The sequence below is a fragment of the Pantherophis guttatus genome, chromosome 8 (genome assembly GCF_059756535.1).
Source record: "Pantherophis guttatus breed Tessera chromosome 8, ASM5975653v1, whole genome shotgun sequence".
Lineage (NCBI taxonomy): Eukaryota > Metazoa > Chordata > Lepidosauria > Squamata > Colubridae > Pantherophis > Pantherophis guttatus.
The window spans coordinates 52,606,868-52,633,875 of NC_142070.1; the positions used below are offsets into that span (position 1 = coordinate 52,606,868).

The 27,008-nt window shown below is 40.1% G+C and overlaps 1 protein-coding gene across 3 annotated transcripts in view; it reads left to right on the forward strand.

Annotated features, from left to right (window-relative positions):
• AADAT (aminoadipate aminotransferase) overlaps nt 1-26,475 on the forward strand; it is a 59,762-nt gene extending 33,287 nt beyond the window's left edge. For 2 of the 3 annotated variants that reach the window (XM_087875132.1, XM_087875133.1), the window contains exons 6-14: nt 955-1,164; nt 2,150-2,215; nt 9,744-9,826; nt 10,256-10,352; nt 11,157-11,218; nt 12,726-12,790; nt 24,361-24,467; nt 24,581-24,682; nt 25,824-26,475. In XM_087875132.1, the coding sequence (XP_087731258.1) occupies nt 955-1,164; nt 2,150-2,215; nt 9,744-9,826; nt 10,256-10,352; nt 11,157-11,218; nt 12,726-12,790; nt 24,361-24,467; nt 24,581-24,682; nt 25,824-25,865 (834 nt within the window). In that variant the 3' untranslated portion in view covers nt 25,866-26,475. The remainder of the gene's footprint in view (nt 1-954; nt 1,165-2,149; nt 2,216-9,743; nt 9,827-10,255; nt 10,353-11,156; nt 11,219-12,725; nt 12,791-24,360; nt 24,468-24,580; nt 24,683-25,823) is intronic. The other variant, XM_087875134.1, reaches the window with a different exon arrangement.
• Nucleotides 26,476-27,008: the final 533 nt, after the last annotated feature.

Sequence of the window (27,008 nt, forward strand, 5' to 3'; positions counted from 1 at the left end):
ATGAGAGGAAGATAGTAACAGCCCTCCCTAATACTTTTACCACTACTTCCGACCAGTATAGCTTCATTTTAACTGAGAAGCCTGGGAGTTGTAGTCTGAGCATACTGGGAGAGTACCAGACTGGGAAAAATGGAACTAGGAGCATTCCTATACATTTCAAAGGAACAAATTTGAATGTTTGTGCATCTGTATCCAATCCTGATTATCTAATGATCTCATACAGTGCAGATAATGTTATAATTTACATAATTAAATCTTTAATATATGCTTAAATATATAATATGAAATATGATGTAGGAAACAGACAATCCATTTAACCTATTATAGTAGCAAATACGATGTGACTAGGTCACATTGACATTGCATATAAATAAAAACAGGGAGACTTTAGCTGAAATGCCACAACTTCCGTCTTGTTTTGAACTGCCCCTGCAGACATCATTGTATGCATATAATGAAATTCTAAAAATCAAAAAGCTGACCTGCTCCGTATAAATAATGTCCTGCATAATGAATATTACCACGCAGACTTCAGTTCTCAGAATTCCTACTCAGCAATCTCAACATATTTGGAGAAGGCCAAATATGTCTTATTGGATAAGACTAAAGTAAACTAATTTCATATAACCTTTGCCTAACCAGATCCTATACTATATTGTCTTGTCACATATCTTGTGAACCACCCTTTAGAAACCCAACAGGAGAAAAAGACAAATCGCAGTAGGAAAAATATACATCAAAGCTGAGCAATTTTTCTAACATATTTTAAGAATATTATTATTATTTTAATATATATTTTCTAATGATGACCAATGAGATGTAAAATAAGAATGGATGATTTAGTTTACAGGAATATGAGAACGTTATAGCAAGTTTAGACATTAGTTTATCAAAAGCTGAAAATAGAATGCATGTGTACAATAAATGCTTGTGTCTCTTCTTTTATTAAAATAGCTTAGACCGCTGGGTTGTAACATCATAAATGTGCCCAGTGACCAGCATGGTATGATTCCAAAAGCTTTGAAAGAAGTTCTTTCCAGGTGGGATCCAGAAGATGTAAAAAAGCTCAAGAATGATACCCCAAAATTTCTATATACAATTCCTAATGGTGGCAATCCAACAGGAGCCTCATTGACAACAGAACGCAAGAAAGAGATCTATCAGGTATAACCATTCAGTAAATGATGTGGTCTCTATACACAATTTTATATCATTTAATCTAAGATGAAATTAGGCTTCAGTCTAAAATAAATGACTGTTTATTATCAGCCACATAGGAAAGGCTTGCTCTGAAAGTCAGAATAATAATATGCAAACTAAAACACACACATTTCAAAAGGCAATCTGTGATGTCAGTATATGTTAGATATAAAATAATGTTGCCTTGCTTATTTGTGTATTCAATAAGAGAACAAATCTATTTAATAAGATTACTTATTTGTCCAATTTATATCATATCTATATATCCACATCCATATTAATTTTTCTGGGGGAAATTAACATGCATATGCTTTCTTTGGTTTGTGTTGATTGTTTTTTTCAATGAAACAATTCTATCTGATTTCAAAGGTTGAAAAGTATGAGAATACTTTTTAAATCAGGCCTGGGAAATCTGTTCTTCTAGATCTTTTTCCCAATCATTCACAGTAGTTAGGATTATCAGGGATTAGAGTTAGGGATAAGAGTTCATCTGGACAATCATCAAAAACCCCACAGCATCAATTTTGCCATAAATCCGAACATACAATTTCTATTGTTCAATCATATTTCCTAATATTAATTTGAATTTACTTCCTTTTTTCTAATTTTTATACAATTACCCTTTTCAGAGTTAGTTAGGTTGAACTGGTCTTAATCAAATTATATTTGGATTTGGATTAGTTTTCTAATTTGTACAATAATGTGCTTTGCCATTAGTGGGCATCTCTATGGGATTCCCATTGTATGCCTTGACTGAGGTTTTGGGAACAATGTTGATTTCAGTAAGTAAATTGAAACAGACTTCAGAATTTCCCCAACTGAAAATAACTGAATATTTTAACAATAGAAAAGAGCTAATCAGTAAAAATAATATATGATTATGAAACAATTGTTTTGTTTTTAGTATTTTGTTTGTGTGTGTGAATATAGGTGTATATATTTCTTTCAGCTTGCAAGACAGTATGATTTCCTTATAATAGAAGATGATCCATATTATTTCCTTCAATTTAACAAGGTGAGTTTTTGTCAATTGTTTTTGAATCAGAAGCCACAGCAAAAAATGCATGAATTTGTATTCTTTGGATACTTTATAAATTGTGTTACGATTTGTCATACTATTTCCAGTCAGTAGAATATATTTTTCCATTAATTATGATGCTGTTTTCAAAGCTGCAGACATGAAGGTATACCATAGACTTCTTGTACATATGCATTTCAAGCCACAACAGTATCTATAAGAGAGTATCATTATGTTTACAGTCTATATGGTAAGCAATATCACAGTTTTTATCAGTTATTAAAAATATGAGTAACATATTGTGATTTCATCTACACACATTTCAATTTAAGAAAAAAACACTAGTCCAAAACATTCTGTTTAGACTTTCTGTATCTTGATAATATATTACGGTCAAGAGGCATCATTTATAATAGTAATTCTCCATTGCCAAATATGCCACTTCTTGTACATACGTGGTTATAAATTTGGGACAGATATTGAGATGGGTAGGAGTATAATGGGAAATCCTGCTACCCGAATGGAAATGGGCATTGGTTATTACCTGATACGCCCTTTCTCAGCTTAGAAGAAACAGCAGTCAGGAATGGGTTAACTCCGTCTGTTAACTGCTTGGACTGAGTCTGCAAAATTGTTAAGCCATGCCTCTTCCTGTTGCTTGCCAGCTTTTTGACAAAGGCGATAACGCAGACTGACATGATGAGCTGTAAAGACAAAAGAACAAAGCCCTACCCTCCCACATCCCAGGACTGGATGAATAACCCAGCGGGACTGATTGCTGTTTCTTCTAAGCTGAGAAAGGGCATATCAGGTAATAACCAACGCCCATTTTCCATCCAGGAAGAAACAGCAGTCAGGAATTGGATATACCAAAGCCTTGTCCTATTGGGTGGTTCTAGGTCAGAATGAACCCTCTACAGAACCCATCTGCCAAAAGCAGCCTCAGCCGAGGCGTAAGAATCAAGTTTGTAGTGACGTACAAAGGGAGAAGGAGAAGACCAAGTAGCTGCCCTGCAGACGTCTTCCAGAGAGGCCTGCGTACCCCAAGCTGCTGAAGTAGCCGCACTACGGGTCAATGAACAGTAATACGCCTGGGCACAGGTAAGGATTGGGCCTCATAAGCTATAGAGATACAAGCCCTGATCCAACGTCCCGATGTGGGGGAAATAACCATACAGCCAAGGGTGGCAGGCTGAAAAGAAACAAAAAGGGACTCTGAGAGAAAAGGTCCTTTTAATATATATGTGGAAAGCCCTCTGCATGTCCAATGTATGCCAAACCCGTTCCAAATGATGGGAAGGCTCAGGGCAAAAATTGGGCAAGATCAACTCCTGAGTCCTATGAAACCAAGTGTTTATCTTGGGAAGGAACATAGGGTCGAGGGGAAAACCACTCGGTCAGAGTGGAATACACAGAGATCTGCCCTGATGAACAGAGCTGCCAGCTCAGATATACACTGAGCAGAAGTGATAGCCACTAAAAAGGCTACCTTATAGCAAAAAAATTTTAAGCTAACTTCTCATAAAGGTTTAAAGGGACCCCGGGTAAAGGCAGTTAAGACCTTATTCAAATCCCACATGGGAAAGCGATGGACCACAGGAGGTCTGAGATTGGTGACCCCTCTGAGGAACTGTCTAATTACTGGATGCCTTGACCTGAGAGAAAGGGCCACCATCTGTCTCCGAAGAGTATTAGGAGCCAACCCATCATCTAAACCCTTTTGAAGAAATTCTGAAACCTGAACCACAGAAACAGAAGTGGAAACCAGATCCCCTTTTTTGCACCAGGTACAAAATGCCCTGCATGTAGCATTATAGACATGGTTGGTGGAATCCCTGTGGGAAGCCTGGATAGTAGTGATGACCCTGGAGGAAAAGTTGTCACCCCTCAGAAGGACCCGCTGAAGTGCCAAGCAGTTAGTTGAAACCACGGAGGGTCCGGGTGTACTAACACCCCCTGCCTGAGGGATATCCTGTCCCGAGGTAACCTCCAGGGTCAGTCCACTGAGAGAGCCACTAGATCTGCAAACCAAGGTCTCCTGGGCCAATGAGGGGCCAGAAGCAGAAGTTCTGCCCCCTCCTCCAGAAGCTTCCGGATAACTCTGGGAATCAGAGGAAGAGGAGGAAAGGCATATAGGAGCCCTGATGGCCACGGGCTCCGCAATGGATCCACCGCTTCCGCCTCCAGAGCCAGAAACCAGGAGAAGAATCTTGGAACTTGATGATTGTCCTGTGTGGTGAACAGGTCCACTGCTGGTAGGCCGAACCGGTCCGTCAGATCCCTGAACAGAGACGGATCCAAGCACCACTCCGCCTGGTCGACTGCTGTCCGACTGAGCCAGTCCGCCTGGACGTTCGCCACTCCCAAAATGTAGTCCGCTCAGATGGAAGACAGATGAGACTCCGCCCATAGTATCAACCTGTTGTGATCCAGGCCCAAATAAGTAGTAGGAAAATCAGTCAGTGAAAAAACAAAAAAACTTTATTCAAACATCTGAGAATTACTTCATTCCCAGCGTCATTCAACCAAATTAAAGCAAATTTCTCCCAACACAAATTCCTCAGTCCTATCGCAAACCTTAGTCCAATTAGGCAAACTGCCAAAGGCCTTTCTTGGCAAACGTTCAGAAGTCACAGATACAAAAATAAATGCAAGACGAAGATGAAGAAGAGGACGAAGCTACCAACGTTGTTTTCCAGCGAAGCCCAAACGCCATTGCTGGTCTGTTTTAAACCTTATGGGAGGGGCCAATCATCTCTTGGCCCTACTCCCGAGTTGTCCTCTTTGCTTGAGCTGCTCTTACCTTCTGGCAGCTCTTCTCATGCGTGCATTAGGAACAGGTTCCTCCTGTTCCTCTGCCTCACTTCTATCAGTCTCTGGAGGCTCTGGAGTCCGCACCTCACTCCCCGATGGCCCTGGCCTCATCTCTGCCTGACGCAGAGCCCTCATCCGGGCCTTCCTCAGCCTCCAAGACTGGCCCATGTTTTTCCTCAGCCTCATCGCTGTCCGACTCTGCTGCCAGCTCCGCAGGCTGCTGGCAGACCACAACACAGCCGCTCTGCTTCCTGCATCAGAGCCAAAGATCTAGTCCCTCCTTGATGATTTATGTGGGCCTTGGCGGCCACATTGTCTGTCAGCACTAAGATGTCTTTGTCCAAAACTAGGGATTCGAAATTCTTGAGAGCCAGGTAGATGGCTCGCAGCTCCAACCAATTGATGTTGTGCGAAAGATCCTCCGGAGACCACTGACCTTGATCCATGCGGGATCTGAGGTGAGCTCCCCAGCCAAAGAGGCTGGCGTCGGTCGTCAGGATGAAACGATGAGGCTCCCGGAACTTGCAACCCTGGGCAATGGTGTCAGAAGACCACCATGTGAGGGAGGACTGGACAGCTGGTGGAACCTCCACTCGAAGTGATAACGTGCTGCTTCGAGCTTGTTGGAATTGAAGAAGAAATGGAGACGTGATGCTGAAACAAGACACCATCTTTCCCAACAGCTTGGAGAGAAGCAGCAGGGAAGAAGCTCGATGTGACCTGACCTTGACAACCAGATCCCTTAAACTGGATTGGCGGTCTGGTGAAAGGTACACCTTTGACTCCACTGTGTCTATTACTGCGCCAAGATGGAGTAAACACGTTGTCAGGATCAGATGTCTCTTTGACCGGTTTAGGGAAAAACCATGACATTGAAGAACCTGAATGGTGAGATCTAGGTCCTCCCTGGCCCTGGCTTCTGAACTGGACTGGATGAGGATGTCGTCCAGATAGAACTGTATCCGGATAGGCAATGCTCTGAGATGGCCCACCAAGGCTGCCATCAGCTTGGTAAACACCCGTGGGGCAGAAGACAGGCCGAACGGCAACGCCGGGTACTGATAATGTTTCCCCGCGAATTGGAACCTGAGAAATTGCCTGAAATCGGGATGAATGGGAACATGCAGAGAGGCCTCCATAAGATCCACTGATGTGAGGAAGTCGCCCTTCCTGATGCACTCCAGGATGGAGTGGAGAGATTGCATCTTGAACCTTCGATATACTATGTAATGGTTCAAGGTCTTGAGATCGAGAATTGCCCTCCATCCTCCTGAGGACTTCTGAACCAGGAACAGTCTGGAATAAAATCCCTGACCGTGGTCTGCCTCCGGAACTGGCTGAATGGCCAACAAGTGTATTATGGCCGACTCCATGAGATGCCTCTTCACCTAGTCTTGTGACATGGGACAGCGGACGAACAACCTCGGAGGGTTGGACAGAAATTCCAGGGAGAGGCCCGACCATACCGTCTCCCTGACTCAAGAATCTGAAGTCGAATCCTCCCACTGGTTGGCAAAGAGAGCCAGCCGGCCCCCTATGGGAGGCTCGGAGGAGCAGTCATTTGGACCGCTGATAAGGACAACCCCTGCCACCCTGAAAGGAATGTTCAGATGGAAAACGGTGCCCTGTCTGCCCTGTCTGTCCTGACCTTGTCTGAAGGCAAATTGTCTCTGCGATCTTTGCCTCCCAAAACCACTGTCCGTTCCCTGAAAGGAAGAGGGATGAAAATAAGGGCTCGGTCGGGACTCCGACCGTCTGGTCAAGGTAGGCATGATCTTGTGTTTGTCCGAGGTTCCACTAGAATAGAATCTAGGGATTCACCAAACAATTTCTCTCCCGTATACGGGGAAGAAGCTAGTTTCCACTTGTTCCTAGCGTCAGCCTGAAAGGAATGTTCGGATGGAAAACGGTGCCCTGTCTGCCCTGTCTGTCCTGACCTTGTCTGAAGGCAAATTGTCTCTGCGATCTTTGCTTCCCAAAACCACTGTCCGTTCCCTGAAAGGAAGAGGGATGAAAATAAGGGCTCGGTCGGGACTCCGACCGTCTGGTCAAGGTAGGCATGATCTTGTGTTTGTCCGAGGTTCCACTAGAATAGAATCTAGGGATTCACCAAACAATTTCTCTCCCGTATACGGGGAAGAAGCTAGTTTCCACTTGTTCCTAGCGTCAGCCTGCCACTGGCGAAGCCAGAGTAGACTACGAGAAGCGATGGAAGAACCAATGGCCTTAGATGCAAACCGAGACACGTCTGCAGCGTCACGTCTGCAGAAAATTCCACCACTGGCATAATCTTATTGAGATCCTGGTGGGACCTGATGTCTTTGACTGGAAGGCGGTCCTGTAACTGCCTTAACCAGAGCAACAAAGCCCTGTTAAAAAGGATGAAGCTGAAGTTGCCTTAACAGCCCAGCCCAAAGTCTGATGCGCCTTGACCAGAGATTGCTCCAATCTCTTATCTTCCAGAGGGAGATGTTCCTCCAGAGGACCAGGCAAAGTGGATTGAGATAACAGAGCCACACCGGAGAGTCAACCACTGGAACCTGTAGTGACTTGATCAAATCAGAACCAGTGTTATACAGGCGCTTGTCCAAATTGCTGGCAATAGGGCCTGAGCCAGGGAAAACCCACTGTCTATGCACCATGTCCAGAAAAAGTCTGGGGGGCAGAACGTCTTCAGACTCAATGGTGGGTTCCACAAACTTGGGCCAGCAGGATCCAAGACAGTACCAGGAGTTGATTGGATCATGCCCTGATGAGTGGTAACCTTGGCCTTGTGCAGCAATGATCTGAAAAGGTGAAGCCTGAAAAGCCCAACAAAGGATGGTTAATCTGGAGACAGAGCCTCATCATCAGATAACTCAATATCATGTTGCATCTCTTCCTCTGAGAGGGAACCCTGGCTAGAAGTCTCTGAACATTCCAGATCTTGGAAGCAAAGAGAAGATTCCAACCCACGATGCCTATGATGTGCAGATTGAGCCCTGGAACTCTCTGAAGCCATAGTAGCATATATGCGTTGTAACCATGATTCAATGCCCTGACTTATGATATTAGTAATCAAGGTGGATAAATGGTCAGGAATTTGAGACGCAACTGCCTGACCAGGCTGTAAGCATGCAGAAATGGGAGTAGAGGATGTCTCAAGGGGAGGAGACCTGCGTTCCACTTGTTGCTCCCACGGAATAACTGAAGGTTCTAGAGAAGGCATTGCCCCAAAAAGACGATCACTATCACCAGGCAAGGCAGGGGCTTGTGTAGAATCCCCATCTGGAGACCAGGCAGATGGAGCTTCCTCCGGAATAGGTGATAGCTCCTGCATCTCCTCAGAGGCAGCCTGAGCTCTAGGGGGATCCTTGCTCTTAGTTATAGTCTCCTTCTGAATTCCCTGGGAGGCCTTTCCAGAAGAGCTATGCTTTTGCTTGGATCCTGGTTTAGAAGATCTTGAAGGCTGTGAAGCAGGCTTCTGACTTTGAGAACAGGCCTTGCTCCACCCAAGGGATTGAGAACCCTAAGTTCCTTCTCCTGGATCACTGTCTTGTTCCGAAAGGCCAGATCCAGATTTGGACCTGGAACGCCTGAAGCCGAAGAAGCCATAGTGCCAACTCCTGCAAGGAGAACATGGACACAATGAATAATGGTAGTAAGTCCCCAACTGCAATAATACTGAGAACTCACAGGGCCCACCATGCTCAGTTAAAAAGGGGGAGGCCTAACAGCATGATTGGGTTCCCAACCCCAAGTGCCACACACCCCAGCCAAGTCTCTTGAACCAGTGCCCACAGGCAACAGGGGCATGATTATGACACCTACTCCCGGCTGAATAAAGTAGAGAGGGCGCCCACGAGGAATTTGCCTCGGATCGGTCTTACCCAGGCTGAAATGTGCAGCTGAGGATCCGTTGCTGAACCTCCCACTCAGAGTGCAATCAAAATGGCCACCGGGTCTCCCTGCAGCTGATCCAAAATGGCCACGACCTCCATGAGGTCACAAAATGGCCGCCACAACCACAAGGCACTCAAAATGGCCACCAAGCCTCCTCTTCGCCGCTCCGTACGGTGCACAGGCCAGCGCTACATAGTCAGGCTCGTGGGCGCTGCCTGAAGCTGCTTCAGCCATGCCGATCCACACATTCACTGGGCAAGCGCTATGGAGCAAGCTTGTGGGTACTGCCTTTGCCTTGCAGGGGAATCGAAGCCTCGAATCTCCCCATTGATCAGCTGTTTGAGGCAAAGCCTGTGAGAGCTGCCCAGAGGTCCTCAGCCGAGACTTCACGCCGCTCTGCGGCCCTTAGAGGGCTCAGGCTGAATCGCCCTTCACGCTGGAATAAGGTAAGTTAACAAAAAATAAAAGAAATCTCCAACCTGTTTTTCCTAGGAAAAAAGGCAATCGGGAATGTACAGCTCAAAGAAAAATATCTGTCCAGCTCAACTGAATCTAAAAAAGCTGGCAAGCAACAGGAAGAGGCATGGCTTAACAATTTCGCAGACTCAGTCCAAGCAGTTAACAGACGGAGTTAACCCATTTCTGACTGCTGTTTCTTCCTGGATGGAGAATACTGGATGCAACCCAGTTTTGATGCATGAATAGGTTTCAAAATGGGTGTACATGGGATTGTTTTGGGGGGTTTTTTTTAACTCTTCCATAGCATGTTGTGAGCCACCATGTGCAAGTATTCGTTACTAACAGCAAACCTTTACTTTCTTTCCTGAAGCCTTGGGCACCAACTTTTCTTTCAATGGACATTGATGGGAGAGTTATCAGGACTGACTCCTTTTCTAAGATCCTGTCATCTGGGTAAATTCAATTGCACCATAGCTGGACATTCAATTGTCTGGCCAAGCTCACACTTGAAAATCCCTAAAGCTACTGGTATAAATTTAATTTGAACAAAGACATTTTTATTGTAGTCTTCCTTGAAATTGACTTACATGGTTTAATAGTCAAGTGCTGTTCCATGTATACATCTTCTGTCCTTCAATTTTCATGACACTAATCTTTTTCCTGAAACAGTATCAAATATTTCCTTTATCTTAGTTGTTCCATAATACCTAGATTCCTACTTCATTAACTTTTATAAAATTGATTTGTTTTTCTCTTTCTGATACTTTCATAATTCCCTTTTGTTGCCTCAAAATCAATATGAATATTAGGATATATATTTTGGACATGGCATTTTATGTGTATGTAAAGAAGCATTTTAAGTATATTTTTATATTTGCATAGGCTACGAATTGGATTTCTAACTGGTCCCAAGCCATTAATTGATAGAGTTATTCTACATATACAGGTTTCCACAATGCACACCAGTACCTTCACCCAGGTAAGAATTATCATGGTTCTAACTATATATAAGATATACTATCTTAACTTTTAGACGCAAACATTAATATAACATCCATGTATTTACAGAATCGTCTAAAAACTGAATATACTGAAGAAAAGCTCTTCATTTTTTATAATTCCTCAATCCTATATATTATGTATGATTGGCATAGTTTTAATAATTTAATTTTTGATATGGAAAAAAGTACCAACAGGATGAAAAGTTAGGCCATTTTAAAAAGAAAATACTCTCTCACTCATTTTATTAATAGCATGTTAAAAAATACTTTATAACTTGTTTACAGTTGTGAGCATTTGAAAGCTCTTATGGCTATAATATTAGATTTTCTACAGTGAGTCCTTTCTCTGTTCCACTTCTGTAGCTGTATTAATAAGGCTGTGAACAAGCCTGAATTACACGATGCTTTGAACGTTACCCAAAAGTACACAACACCAAATTACTATTACTTACTACTTTTACTTACTATTGTTAATACTACGGTATTAGCAGAATAGTATCGGTGCCTAGCATATCTATTTATAAAAATGATTGTAGAGTTTCAAATAAATTTTACAAGGCTGCAGTTCTGCATAGATTTTTTTAATTATTTGAGTCAGTCTTAACTCCTAGCAATTACCTGAACAAGGACTTGCAGTAGTTTATTGAGAATAATCATCCTATTTATAGGATTGTATTACATGGTCTTTTTTTTCTCTCTATTAAGCCATTTTAGATTTTTTTTTTACTAATGTCTGTTGATGAGCAAATAACATACTGATTGTAGCCCCACTATTCCTATAGCTTATGATAGCCCAGCTTCTTCAGCAATGGGGACTGAAGGGTTTCCTGGACCACATAGACAGGTAAATATATTTCAGTGTTGGCATATTTTATGTTTTTTTAATTAGTGTATGCTCTTGTATATATTTTAAATATATGTTGTTTTAATATTACTGTCACAAATAATTCTACATATAGACACATATACTGTATATAAAGACATATTTATATAATGGCCACAATAATATATGCAATTTATTCTAAAGTCCATTCATTTGAATGTACAGAATTCAGATTTAATTGCCTGAGAGCTACCCATTGAAATACTTGCTAGGAATTCTGGACATTGTAATCTAAAACATCTGGGAATGCAGCAAGTGTACATTTATCCTGTTAAACATGGTAATGCTAACTTCTAATTAAAAATATTTAGAATAAAATTTCTATTTCTAACAGTATCAAAAAATTACTTACTGTACATGTTTTGCAGGACTCTTCATTTTATATCCTGGCTTTTGGAAATTGTAGAAATAAATAAATTACAAATTTATTGGGGAAACTGAGAAAATTGCAAGCAAAATTGGTAGCTCTGGATAGTTTATATCAAATGGATAAGTTCACAAGAAATTAATATAAAGTGGTTAAAACGTATCACTGCACTGACATCAGTTGCAATCTGTCCTGTACATTTGGAAGGAGCAGACGAAAGAAGGAATGCTTTCTCATTTGGCTCTGTTCAGAGACCAACTCTGTTTAAATTACTGCTACCAAAGTGTTTCCATTGATAATGATTACTAGAACTGTAAATTAAGCTTCTATTTGATTTGGTGAGGTTTTTTTTCCTCCTATCCCATATTTTCCTTTTGCGTCACAGTTTTAGTTGTAGCTTGCATATGTTGTTTTATATAGGAATACCATAGTCCACATTATTCTTCCACCAGGTATACAATCTATAAATCTATAAATATCTTTTTGTGCTAGAAAAGAGCTAAGAGACAGAGATATATTCAGGTTCATGCTGCAGTCATTGAAAATTGAAATCCAATACTGTACATTAACATTTATATCATCGTCATCTGAACAATAAATGATCCTAATAATGATACACAGATTTTTTTTGTTCTTTAATGATTCTGAAATCATTAAAGTGCATCCAAATCAATATAGTTTGGATGCATCAAAAAGATATAAACAAAACAACCATGTTGAGGAAGGCCATTTAATGTTCTTTGCATAGTGGTTATACATACAGTATTCCCCCTGGAAGATTTTTTTAAAAAAAAGTTCCTTGCAGTAATAAAAAATTGTCTTAATATTGGAGAATATCTACAGATTGCCATTTAGGGCACAGAAGTCTTTATAACCAATTTCTTTTTCTATAAAGTCCACAGAGTCTTCTCTAAACCAGGAAGTTGACAATCTGGACTTCAACTCAGAATTTCTTATCCAGCCATGCTGACTCTTCAAGTTGCTATGGTTGGACTCCCCTGTCCTAAATGACCTTCCTTGTTTTCAGCATCAGAACTATTAATTTGAAAGAGTTTCTTTGTCATTATGCTTTTCTCTTTTCTTTTTCCCATCTTCTGCTAGTGTGGTGGATTTTTATAAACAACAGCGAGATGTGATGCTTAATGCAGCAGACAAATGGCTAAAAGGTTTGAGTATGAACATTTGAACTATTTATATATGACTGAAATATACTACAAAAAAAATTATTAAAAAGGGGCATGTATAACTTTTCTCTTTGTCTTGAGAAGTGTGTGAAAAATTAATGTATCCCACTTTAGGGTTATTTGTGAAAATATAATATCCCTTTCCTTTTGCATTTCATTCCTGTGTTTCATTCCTGCTACTGCTGTGCTCCTACAAGTGTCCCAGATAATATACTAACAGTTGTGGTTCCTTTTAGTAAAGAAGCTCCTCTATCAGGCATAACTTCATTTATTGGCATCATTACTAGCCAATAAAACTCAACACAGTCCTTGAATATATCAGTTAGTCAATCAATCAATCAATCAATCAATCAATAAGAATAGAGTTGGAAGGGACCTTGGAGGTCTTCTGTCCAACCTCCTGCTCAAGCTGGAGACTCTCTACTACTTCAGACAAGTGACTATCCAGATTCTTTTTAAAAACTTCCAGTAATGAAGCATCCACAACTTCTGAAGGCAAACTCCACTAGTTAATTGTTCTTACTCTTAGGAACTTTCTCCTTAATTCCAGGTTGCTTCTCTACTTGTCCTGGCCTCTGGTGCTTTGGAAAATAAGTTGACCCCCTCTTTGTGGCAGCCTCCCAAATATTGGGAAAACAGAATAACAAGAGTTGGAAGGGAGCTTGGAGGTCTTCTAGTCCAATCCCCTACTTAGGCAGGAAACCCTACACTACTTCAGACAAATGGTTATCCAGTATCTTTTTAAAAACTTCCAGTGTTGAAGCATTCACAACTTCTGGAGGCAAGTTGTTCCACTGTCAGGAAATTTCTCCTTAGTTCTAGATTGCTTCTCTCCTTGATTAGTTTCCATCCATTGCTTCTTGTCCTGCCCTTAGGTGCTTTAGAGAATAGCTTGACTCCCTCTTCTTTGTGGCAGCCCCTGAGATATTAGAACATTGCTATCATGTCACCTCCTAATCCTTCTTTTCATTAAACTAGATATACCCAGTTCCTGTAGCCATTCTTCATATGTTTTAGCCTCCAGTCCCATCATGTCACCCGTAGTCCTTCTTTTCTCTAGACTAGCCAAACCCAAATCCTGCAACTGTTCTTCATATGTTTTAGTCTCCAAGGCTTTAATCATCTTAGTTGCTCTTCTTTGCACTTTTTCCAAAGTCTCAACATCTTTTTTGTAATGTTGTGACCAAAATCGGATGCAATATTCTAGGTGTGGCCTTACTAAGGCTTTATAAAGTGGTACTAATACTTCACATGATTTTGATTCTATGCCTCTGTTTATACAACCAAGGAATGTATTACCATATTTTTCCGAGTATAAGATGCACCTGAGTATAAGACGCACCTTAGTTTTTGGGGAGGAAAATAAGAAAAAAGCTGATTGGTGGGTGGATCGGCCTCCTGGAATATCCCCAATCAGCTGTTCCCAGTGGTGAATTTTAGCAACAGATTCCTTGGTTGTGAGCTCTGTGCCTTCCTTTTTTTTCTGCCTCTGAAATTTCTGAAACACTGTTTCAGAAAAAAACAGTTGCTTTTTTTTCTGCCTCTGAAAGCCTCCGAAACAGAGGCTTTTATTCTGAAGGACTATCTGTACTCTGTTCAATCTCCTTTCTTTGATATTGGTATGTAGATTAACTTCTTCCAATCTGTTGGTTATTGTGTCATTCTCCAGATTTGTTAGCATAGTTTGATTAGAACCTTTACTGATTCTTCTTTTGTTGTTGCTTGTATTTTAGATACAAGCCTTTCAGAGGCTTTTTTTCTGAGGCTTCTTTCAGCTTCTGAAATCTCTGTTTGGGAGGCTGGGCAGGGCTACATCCAGATTTTCACTCTCTTTTTTAGGGGAAAAAGGTGCGTCTTATACTCCGAAAAATATGGTAGCTTTTTTTGGCTGCTGCTGCACATTGCTGGCTCATGTTTAATTGATCATCCACTAGGACCACAAGGTCCCTCTCACAGTTACTGTTTTTGAGTCAGGTTTCGCCAAATCTGTACATTTGGTTTTTCCTTTCTAAGTGTAAAACCTTGCTTTTCTCCCCATTAAAATTCATTTTGTTGGATAGGGCCCATTGTTCAAGTTTGTCAAGATCTTTTTTGGCTCCTGAGTTTGTCTTCAGGGGTTTTGGCTATTCCTCCCAGCTTAGTGTCATCTGCAAATTTGATTAGTTCCCCTTCTATTCCTTCATCTAAGTCATTTATAGATATTGAAGAATACTGGGCCTAAGACAGAACTTTGTGGTACCCCACTGCTTACCTCCTTCCATGAAAATGTAGTACCATTAAGGACTACTCATTGAGTATGGGTGTCAGCCAGTTACAAATCTGTCTGGTGGTGATGCTGTCTATGCCACATTTTTTTAGATTACAAAGAATTAACTAGTGGTCTACTTTATCGAACGCCTTGCTGAAGTCTAAGTATACTATATCCACAGCATTGTGCTGGTCTACTAATTTAGTCACTTTGTCAAAGAATGAAATAAGATTGGTTAGGCATGATCTGTTTTTAACATACCCATGCTGGCTTTTAGTTATAACTTTATTTGTTTCTAGATGTTCACAGATCTGTTTTTTTATTACCTTTTCCAGTATCTTCCCAGATATTGATGGTCTGTAGTTTCCCAGGTCTGTTTTTTCCCCCTTTTTTGAAGATGGGAACCACATCAGCTCTTTTCCAATCCTCAAGTAATTCTCCGACGTTCCAGGATTTATGAAAGATATGGTACAATGGTTTTGAGATAACATCTGCCAACTCCTTCAGAACTCTGATATGTAATCCATCAGGCACCAGTGATTTATATTCATCAAGATCGGATACCATGTTTCCCCGAAAATACGACCTATTCAGATACTGTCCTAACTTGATTTTTTGGGGTGGGAGGCACAGGAGGCAGCCCTTCCCTTCCCCGGTCAGCTAATAGCAGCTGGGCCCCTCAATCATGACCCACAGATCAGCTGAGCTGATTGGGAGCTGCTTCTTGTTCTATCTCTCTGGGTGCCTAGAGGTGTTTCTTGCACACTTTTCTCATCACCAGCCCTGCCGTGGCACCAACTTCGCAGCCAAGGGCCCCTCTCTTTCGCAGCTCATCTTGTAGCTCTGGAACAGGTGGCAACCATTACTTGTTCCCCCCCTGCCTCTGCCCAGCTGCACCTGCAGCTTCTGGCCTTGCAAGGGCTCTTCGTCCTCCTGGCCACGCTGCTTCTGGCCACCCTGCAGCTTTGGCCAGCAGGAGTTCAGTGGTGGCCCTGCAGCGGGATGGAAGAGGGAAGGGGAAATTGCCCCTTCCTCCTCCATCCAACTGCTCCTGCCTGGTGTGGGGCAATTTTTGGAGCACAAAGAAGGAAGGAGCAATCTCCCCTCCCTCTTCCATTTGTCTATCCCACTGCAGGAATGCCTGCAGGGACGTGCAGGGGTGCCACGGAGCTGCTGGCCACCAAAGCGGTAGCTCACCCAACCAACTTTCTGCCAGCGGTTAGATATGCAGTTAGACCAGATGGATTTGCTTTGTTCTCACATAAATCATCCCCAAGGAAAGGAGGATCGGCAGGAAACCCCCCCCCCCCGCTTGCAGATCACTTTTTTTTTATTATTGAAAAAGTTTTCAAATACAAATTTTTCCCCTTTTTTTCTCCCCCCCCTCCTCCCTAACCCCCCCTCACCACCCATCCCCCCCTGTGACTTCTTCACGACAAAAACCTAATTCATAACAGATTACATAATATTTTACCATCCCCTTACTCCCTCCTCTAAATACTGACCCTTACTTACTAAAAATATTATTAATATTGTTACTTCCCCCTTTTACCATACATTTCAAAATAAAAGCATTCTACTATAACATTGTATGATAACTTCTAATTTAGCATAATATTATTATAACTCCCAATTTAGCAATAATCTGCCCTTTTTCTCCTCCCCCAAACTTATATCTATATATTATTACAACATTTCAAAACAACCTTCCACTTTAAAACTATATAATAAATCCTACTTTAACATTTATTCTTTTGTGTATATTAATATAACATTTCAAAGCAGCCTTCCCCATAAATCCTAATTTAACATTTATTCAACTCTATCCATTTCCTCCACTCCCCTAAATATATCACTTAAACATCCCTTTTCTTAAACTAATCAATCAGTAAACTAACATATTTCCACCCACTTTCCTACAAAGTTGCCATGCACAACAATTCTTAATATCTTTAATCCACTGCCCACTCTGCTAAATATATATATATAAATATATATATATATATTTCTTTTGATTCATAGGTATAAATGTGCGATATTTCAGACAGGTCTGAAAGTGATGAATAGAGATTTCATCCCACCATGGCCATTTTAACATCTTTCAACATAGGAAAAAACCCTGATTGCAAAAATATCGCACATTTATACCTATGAATCAAATGAAATAAATATTTGACCTCTACAGGGAGGAGTCACAAAATATGGGTGTGTCTGGCTGAAGAGGCCTAAAAAGGCCGAAATAGTGCTATCCCAGTCTCCCATAAGTCACAGAAGAAACAACATAAAATTTCTGACAGGTCTGAAAGTGATGAATAGAGATTTCATCCCACCATGGCCATTTTAACATCTTTCAACATAGGAAAAAACCCTGATTGCAAAAATATCGCATATATATATATATATATATATATATATATATATATATATATATATTCCGTTATAAAAAAAAAAAAAAGACAATGACTTTAAATTTATAATCCATATAATATCTTCTTTGATGTCTTTCCACTGGATTGTTGAGTCCATCATCCATAATTGGGTAACATAGCATCCTGGTGCAACAGTTTGTTCAAAATCTTCAGTCATCATCTGCCCCCATCAGTAATGAATATCCTCATATATATATAAAAGTAAAAACAACCACCCGAGTGACATTATGATTATATTCCATATAGTTGTAATTGTGGCTTTCATCAGGATTATTAATTCCCATCATCCTAATGGGTAACAACCAGATCTTCTGCATGCCCCAGCGTAGCTCTCTTGCCTTATAGCTCAGAATAGTTATAATATATTTATCGATACAAGAAAGAAATCCAAAGTAGATAATTCAAATCCAACAATTTAAGGCTCTTTTCACATCCCAAAATTACGGCATTGCAGAGGTCTGTCACTGTCCTCAGGATAATATTGACCAATACTTCGCCTCCACTATCTTTTCACATATTCATTCATTTTTTTAAAAAATCACTGGCTTCACTGTTGCTTAATTTAGAAATTTCTATTTTTATGAGACCTATTTCTTTTTTTCTTTTCTTTTTGTGGGTTTAATTTCCATCCTGTTTTCCTTTCTACTAGTTGTATATCAACTGATCGGTTTTCATTCTACTTTATAAGTTGATCTTGTTGGTTTTGTTTTTGTATCTCATATTTCTTTTTTTGCCAATTGTATGTCAGCTAATTGGTTTCCATACTTGTCTTTGACTTGATGAATCATCACATTGAAGTCAGATGCCACTTCTCTCATATTTGTAGATAATCCAGCTGGGGTATCTAAAGAATCCAAAGGCAATTTGTCTACCGCAACCTCTGTAATTCGATGTTTTCCCTTTATTTCCAACTCCTTCTGCTTATCCTGTATTGTGCCTAAAGATGTTAAGTTCATTTTCAAAAATTTTTGATAAAATTCTTCCGCTTTTTCAACAGTGTTTAGTTGGTATCTTTCTCCTTGATATCTCAATATTATACCAACTGGGGCATCCCACCTAAATGGAATATTTCTTTTTTTTAACTCAGTCACCAGAAAACCAAATTTCTTCCTTTCCGTTAACATCTTGGGGGGGAGCTCTTTGTAGATCCATATCTTTCTTCCATACAATTGCAAAGTAGAATTGAAGGAATTTTGCACAATATTATTCCTAATTTCTTTATCTGTAAAATAAATCACCACATCTCTAGGCAATTGCCTTTGCTTTGCAATCCAGGAGTTTATTCTATATACTCTGTCAATCCTACAAAACACTTCCTCAGGTTGAACCTTTAAAATCCCAGCCAGAATTTCAGAAGATATTTTCCTTAAATCATCTCTGTTATTTTCCTGCAAACCTCTCAGTCTAATCGCATATTCAGTAAAATTATATTGCATCTTTAAAACCTCTCTTTCAATCCGTTGTTGTATATTTTCTGCATTACAAGTCTTTTGTTCAGCCTCCATTTTAGGTTTTTCTTCTGAGCTATTGTCTTGAATGTTTGTCAAATCATTTTCAATTTTTTGTATTCTATTGTCCAAATTGTCCTCAATTTCTTCCACTTTAGACTCTAATAAGTTAGTATTTTCATCCAGCTTGATCATAAATTCTGCAAAGCCATTAGCCATTTTTATAATCTTTCGATCCAGAATATCAAACTTTAATTGCACTAATTCTTTAATTTCCTGCTTAAATTTTTCAAAGTTCTGATTCACAATCTCATCCCTTCTTACAATCTCCTCCAAAAGAAATTCAATTATATTAAAATCAGTTTTCTGAGACTGGAGCTTTAAAACTTGTTCACGTAATTTATTAATGGGGGAATCCCCCCCCCACTGCTTGTTTGTCCGGCTTTGCAAGCTTTAATGCCATATTTCCACACAGACAAACTATTTTAAAAAAAAAGAAAAGAGAGGCAAAAGAGAAAAAAAAAACTTCTTTCCAACCAAGATCAATATCAGATCTCCAGGAAGAGAAAAACACAAAAGTAGAGCTTTATTTTCAAGTGTAGCCAAAAGTATTTATTCCGCTACTTTGTATCTCAATAGAAAACGGAAGGACTCTCCCTTTCAGCCCCTTTTCAAGCCTCGGCAGTCGCCATTTTTAAAGATTCTTTCTTTCCTTTTCCTTTTCCTTTTTCATTAACTATTGTAAAATAAGTAAAATACTTGCGCTTCAGGGTCACAGGTCCAGCTCATATCCTTTTTGATTGTTCTGTTAATTTTTGTAGGCTTGATCTTGTCACCTAGCTCTGCATAAGCAGAGGTCTCCCAAAGCCCGGAGCAGCGGCAAGGAAAAAAGGGAGCGTCATCTGCTTCGTCCCCAAAAGTAAAAGAAAAACTTTTGGGGCTATGCAGAGAGCGCTACCTGCCCCCGCCGGCTCTGTCTCCATTTCCACATGGAAATGGAGTTTTTTCGAGCCGCCTTTCAGATGTAAAGGCAGCTCTTTACAGACAATGGGGCGGCAATCCCAAGGGATCGTCTAGCGGCGGCAAGAAGCAAACCGGAAGTCTCGCAGATCACTTTTTGAAAGAGTTTTCCTCACCCTGACTGCCCATTGTGCAGGTACTTCTGATCTTTCTCCCTCTCCCACATCTCAAGCAAAATCAACTTGTGATGAACGAGGTGGCCGACAAGATCTGAGGAGTGCCCACAATTCTGCCTCCCTGCTCTACCCTACTCACCTAAACCGATCCCCTCCCCCTGTCTGCTCATCAGCCCTGCACACACTCACATGGCTTCCGCATAAATCATCCCCAAGGAAAGGAGGATCGGCAGGAAAATGGGGGAGGTGGGGTTTTCCTGCCGATCCTCCTTTCCTTGGGGATGATTTATGCTGAAACCATGGATGTGCCTGTGTGCAGGGAACCCCAAGGAAAGGAGGTTACCTGAACACAAGAAAGAGCTCCTACCAAGTCAGCAGCAGTGCCTGAATCAAAACAAAGCACTGTAAGTCCAGGCGCCCTTCCCGTTTGTTGCCCTCCCTTTTGGGAAGCATTCACTGCCGCTGGTGTTAGGGTACTCAGATTACATCCTGGCGTGTTTTGGAAGGGAGAAGGTGCAGCTGCTGTTGCCCTTGCTGGGATTTGCACAGCAGCAGCGAGAGACTGCAGGATTCATTTTTATCTTCCTTCCAAAACATGCTGGGACAGCACCGGCAGAAGTTGGAGGCAGAGGGCGATCAGATTAAACCTCTCCGTGTGTGTTTGTGTGTGTGCCTGCATGCGTGCATGCATACGTGCATGAGAAAAATTCAATCCAACCTCAGGAGAGTTACCGTGTACCAGGGCTGGCGGCAGTGTGCTGTCTCTCTCTCTCACACACACACACACAAGCACACACACAGAGATTTGATCGGATCACTGCCTCTGCCTGCTGCCAGTGCTGTCCCAGCTTGTTTTGGAAGGGAGAAGCCACAGCTGCTGTTGCCCCTGCTGGGGTTTGCACGGCAGCAGTGAGAGACTGCAGGATTCATTTTTATCTCCCATCCAAAACATGACAGGACAGCATCGGGAGCAGTCAGGGACACGGGGCCGCCCACTCCATGTCCAGCAGCTGCTGCAAGCACATTTCAGGAAAGAGCCTAGTCCTGCTTTTCGCTTTTGACACACTCACCACTCGCTCGCAGTGACTGGCACAAGTGACTGCCCATGCTGCTGCTGGCCTCACAGGAGCTCTTCATCCTCCTGGCAGAATTGTTCTTGGCTGTCCTGCTGGGCTGCTCCTGCCTGGCGCGGAGTGAGTTGGCAAAGGTGTGTGTGTGTGTGTGTGTGAGCGTGCGCACACACACACCGCTGGCCCGCCAGGGCCCCTTCGTCAGAGGCCAGCAGTAGAGCCACACCGCCTCACCTGCCATCACCTTTGGGCTCCTGGGTGCCTTCCTGCAGGTCTACTCAGTGCTGCTTGTGCTGGGCTACAAGCTGAGCCCAGTACTCTTCAGACCCTGGCCCTGTTGGGTGCTAGCTCTCGTGCCGGCTGTGTGCTCCAGGGCACTCCAGAGGTCATAGATCTGGGACAACTCGCCCCACACCAGGCAGGAGCAGCCCAGCAGGACAGCCGAAAGCAGTGCTGCCAGGAGGGCGAATAGCCCCCACAAAGCCAGCAGCAGCACAGGCAGCCACTCAGCTGCCAGTGGCCAAAAGTGTCCCAGCAGCAGCAGGGCCAGCAAGCAGGGCAGGTGGAGGCTGGGGCACGTCAAGAACTTAGGCCATTGCAGCCGAATGAGGTAAGACTGTTCTTGAACGGGGCACAAGGTACGTGGGACCTCCTGCTTTTGCAGCTTCAATCGGCTGCAAGAGCGGTCGGAATTTTTTGAGGCAGCGACAAGAGGTCACCCGCTGATCAACTGTTCCGTGGACCAAACTGCCAGTAAGAGGGGCAGGTTTCCCCCATCCCTCCACCTCCCAGTACATGGGGAAAAAATAAGACCTCCCCGAAAATAAGACCAGGTGCCTTTTTTGATGGCCAAAAAATATAAGACCCGGTCTTATTTTCAGGGAAATACGATAGGTGTTCTTTAACCATTTTCTTGCTTATTTTAATTTTAATTTCTAATCTGTTTTATGGTTATGTTTTTGGTAGGTTGGGCTATAGTTTCTTTTTGCATGAAGACTGATGCAAAGAATGAGTTAAGCAGTTCTGCTTTCTATCTGCTGCCTGTTACTTCTTTGCCATCTTCTCTCTTTAGTGGAGCTACTGTTTCCTTGACTTTTTTCTTCTTATTTATATATTGAAAGAAACTTTTTTTTATTATCTTTGACTTTTGTTGCAAATCTTTGTTCATTCTGAGCCTTTGCTTTCCCAACTTCATCTTTGCAAATTCTGGTTATCTATTGATAGTTATGCCTTAGTTATGTGTCCCTCTTTTCATTTTTTGTACTTGTTCTTTTTGTCTTTCAGTCTATCAGAGAGATCTTTGTGCAGTCATGTTGGTTTCTTCTTGGATTTCTTGCTTTTCTTTTTCAGTGGTATTGTGGTGGACCGGGCTTTTATGATTACATTTTTCAGAGTTTCCCATGCTTCTTGAACTGTTTTTCCTTTTAGGATTTTCATCCATGGAATCTTTCTTAGCTCTCTCTAAGTTTGTTAAAATCAGCTCTTTTAAAGTTTAAGACACTGGTTGGATTATGTTCTATTGCTTGTGTTTGCATTATATAGAATTCCAATATGATGTAGTCACTCACCCAAAGTTCCGGCAACTTCAGCTCCCTCTATCACTTATTCTCTTTTAGTAAAAATTAAGTCCAGTATAGCTTTTCCTCTAGTTCCCTCCACTGACAAAAATGTGAACTAGATTGGTTAGGAATCTGTTTGCTCTCCCACTTGCTGCAGAGTTTTTCTCCCAGTTGATACCATCTCCCATTACTCCCATTACTACTGTGGTATGTTTCCTATGTACATTTGTTAATTGTTTAGCAAAAAGTTCATTTATTTCTTCTCCTTGTTTGGGTGGCTTATAGCAATGTCATTCTTTTTTCCTTTTATATTGAACCATTTGGATTCTAGGAGGTTTTCATCCTTAGTTTTGTGGATATCTGTAGAGATGTAGTGCTGTTATATATAATGCAACTCCATCTCCTCTTTTGTTAGGTATGTTTCTTTTGAATAGTTTGTATCCTTCCATAAGTACATTCCAGTCATGAGTTTCATCCCATCATGTTTCGGTAATTGCAACTATATCATATCTACCTTCATGTACTAGTACTTCAAATTCACCCTGTTTGTTCCCTAAAGTTTGAGCATTTGTATATAGGTATTTGAGTCTTTTATGTTTCTTATATCTCCTACTTTTTAACTGGGTTTTCCATCCTTTCCATCACTTTCTACTTCATTGTGCTTTTCTTTCCTTCTTCTTTCTCTTTACTCCCTACCTTCTTATATGATTGGTTATCTAGTGGTTTTTGCTTGGAATTAGGTTCTAAACGTCTTGAAGATTGGTGCCCCCTCCCCTCTCAATTTTAGTTTAAAGCCCTTTGGATAAGATGAGCCAGTCATTTTCTGAATATATTCTTTCCAGTTCTTGTGAGACTCACTCCATTCCCTATCTGTTCATGTAGGTAATGCAGACCATGATTTAGGAAATAATTCTGTTGACGATACCAATTTTTAAGCCAGTGGTTCATTTCTATAATCCATTACTCCCTCATTGGTTGTTGCCCTTTTGTTGGAAGTATAGATGAAAACACCACTTGTGCGCCTAATTCTTTAACTTTCTTCCCTAGCTGTTCGTAATCTTGTTATTGTTTTCAGATTCATTGTTGTGTCATTGGACCCCCAAATATAGGAGAAGAAAAGGGTAGTAATCTGTGAGGCTGATTATCTTAGTAAGGTACTCAGTTACATCTTTGATTTTTGCTCCAGGGAGACAACATACCTCCCCAGATTGACTGTTCGATCAGCAGACTATAGTTTCTCTTCCCTGAAAAATTGAATCTCTTATCACTAATATTTGCTTTTTTTCTCCCCTAGGGAAGTCTGAGATACTATTCTTCCTGTCACAGGAATGCTGGGTTGTATCTCTTTTTTAGAAACTGCTGACCAGTTTTCTTCATCCTGTTCTTTCTCACAGTGTAATTTATAGGACAAAAACAGCTAAGGAGAAAGCCTTTTCACTTTAGCTTTATCTTAAAAGGAGAAACTTTTGCTACTCTGATAAGAGATCTGAGTCTACTTTCCGCCCATTCCTAGGGTAAAGAAGTCAGCAGATGCAGTTAAGTTTTAAATCATGATTTATACTTCAGTGCATTTCTAAAGTAATTTCTGAAGTTAGTCGGTGGTAGGCATATATGTGTTGTTTTTCTGTTTTTCACTCTGCTGTTTCATTTTTCTCATTTAAGGTCTGGCAGACTGGCATATCCCTGCTGCTGGAATGTTTCTATGGATTAAGATTAAGGGAGTTCCTGATACCCAAGAATTGATCATGAAAAAGGCTTTGGAGAAACAAGTATGAAAAATAAATACTGAATCTAAAACAAAATGGGGAGAGAGGGCTAATAAAAATTTTAACAGTTTCTAATATGAAAAGCTTATGACTGACTGAGAAGGGTTCTGCTTTAGGTGTTGCTGGTCCCTGGATGTTCATTTAACATTAACAGTTCTGATCCCAGTTCTCATGTCAGAGCCTCCTTCTCTCTCTCTTCTCCAAGTCAGATTGATCAGGTGAGTGAAGTTTGCCTTGTCTCCACATTTACCATTTCGTAAGACAGTCATTATTATTATGTTACAGTTGATAAACCATATTCTGTTCAATTACAGTCTTTCCCTCTTTCTGTGAGAAACTGGCTGAATTTGTGCTGTCAAATTTGATTCTTTCATGTATGTTACATTACTTTAATGGGTATGTTGACAGGATGATTTAGTTATTTGCTGTAATTTTTTTAAAGACTAGAAAGTTAATTCAGTTTTATAGAGTAGTGTATCGAAATAGGCAGTCATAGGATCCTGCTTTTATGTAACATTAGAATCACCTCCATGTAACAATGGAATATTGCTATGAATTTTGAACACTATGTACATTTAGATATATCCATGAAATATTGTAGGCATTTGCAGATATTTAGTTATCAAGTCAATTTGCCTAGGAATAGTACGAATATAGTTAATGTAGGATTTTTTAAAAAAGATTTTTTTCTACTCAAATTCATGAATAGTGACAATACATAGAAGAGTGCTTTCTCTTTATCTAAATCTTAATTCCATTTAGACAACGAGAAATATATGTAAGAAAAATATGTGTATAGGCATTGCATGAAACAATTCAGTGCGCATTCAAGGTAGAACCTTGTGGTATTGATCATGAAAAATATGTGGTATGTGGCATTGATCATGAGAAATATGGTAAATGGAAAAAAGATTGGGTAACATATGGATCATCTATGTAGTTATTTCATATCTTGGAATTCCAACTTACGTTTTGGCATTTATATTGATGAAACTACATTGGACAGAACCTTCATTTCTTTTACATGCACACCTAGTGCACTCCTTGAGCCATATAATAAAGTTCAAAACATTATTGGTTTTATTTTATTATAATAATTCATAATACTATTATTATAATTATATACCCACTATTTTTAGGGTTAAACAATGTTATACAAAATAAATGTACAAAATAGTAAGCTACAGAAATTAAATGGATGAGATAAAAGGAAATACAGCTAACTCTAGTTTACAATATTATCAGCATTCACTACATCTTTCAAACTTTCTGTTTTTCCAAACTAGCCTTATTTATACCACATCTTTTTACTGATTCATGTCATATAAATAGTGGTTCTTCTTCTTGTTGTTGTTACAGGGTTTCCAAAGATTGGCTGACCTCATTAAAGAAGCTGCATGATTTTATTAAATGAAAAATCTTTAAGAAGCTAAAGGATTTCAAGATAAAACAATTTTTTAAAAAATATGTTTCTCCAGATGTAAATAATATACAATGATACAGAATATATGTGATAAAGAATTTTTATGCACTTTTAAAATGTACGTTAGCATCTCAAAATATTGTATGAATACGTGCAAAACTTACTTATTACATTAGATTGCCACAAAACTTTAAACAGGGTGAAATCACCAAAGTTTTTAATACTTTTCAGGTTTCATAGGGATGTTCTTGTTTTGTCTTAATATTCTCCCTGAAGCTTTATACATTTCAAAATCAGGTTTATTTGTGTGGAATTGACTTAATTTCTATTTCTTTTAATAATGTTCTGTATCTTCTAATACTTATCATGGTTCATTCAGAAATTCTCTAAATCTACTCTATGTGTTGTATTAATATATTATTTTGAAGTTTAAAACAAAATTAAGAGGAAAAACATTTTCTGCAAATGAGCCGAATTTGAGAATAGATTCTCTAATATGAGCAACTTTATTTTTGGTCCATTTAAATTAAATACTCCATTCTATAATTGTATGTATCTCTTATAAATAAAAGGCTATATTCTTTCACAGCAATGTTTTCCATGGAAATCCTAATCTCCTATACTTAAAAGTTTGAATTAAGAAAGCAGATCATCTTCATTTCAATGTGTAAAATTCCAATGTGTAAAAGCAGGATATTTTATATTATTTATTTTAAAAATGATATTTATATTTTACTGAATTTCATTCTACACACTCAACTATAAGATTCCCAACCTCTAGTTAAAAAAAAACAAAGACCTATATCAATAAATAACATTGTGCCTATTTCTTCTGAGAGTAGATAGCTTTATTTTCAGAATGCATATTTTAAATACCTAATAATTGAATTATAGAAGTCAGATCATATAATACTTATGAAAAGAGAAATACTTCCTCCGCCTGGTTATTGGCCCAGCAAAACTGAAGAGCCGAGAAAAGTCAAAAATTATTTTCCACCAGTGCATTTATTTGTCATGGTTTACCAAAGCAGTGCTCCGACATTCCACATATGGGTTAATCTCTCATCTATTTGCTCAAGACTGAGTGTATTTTTTTTTTCCTTTTTCCATGACCACACCTC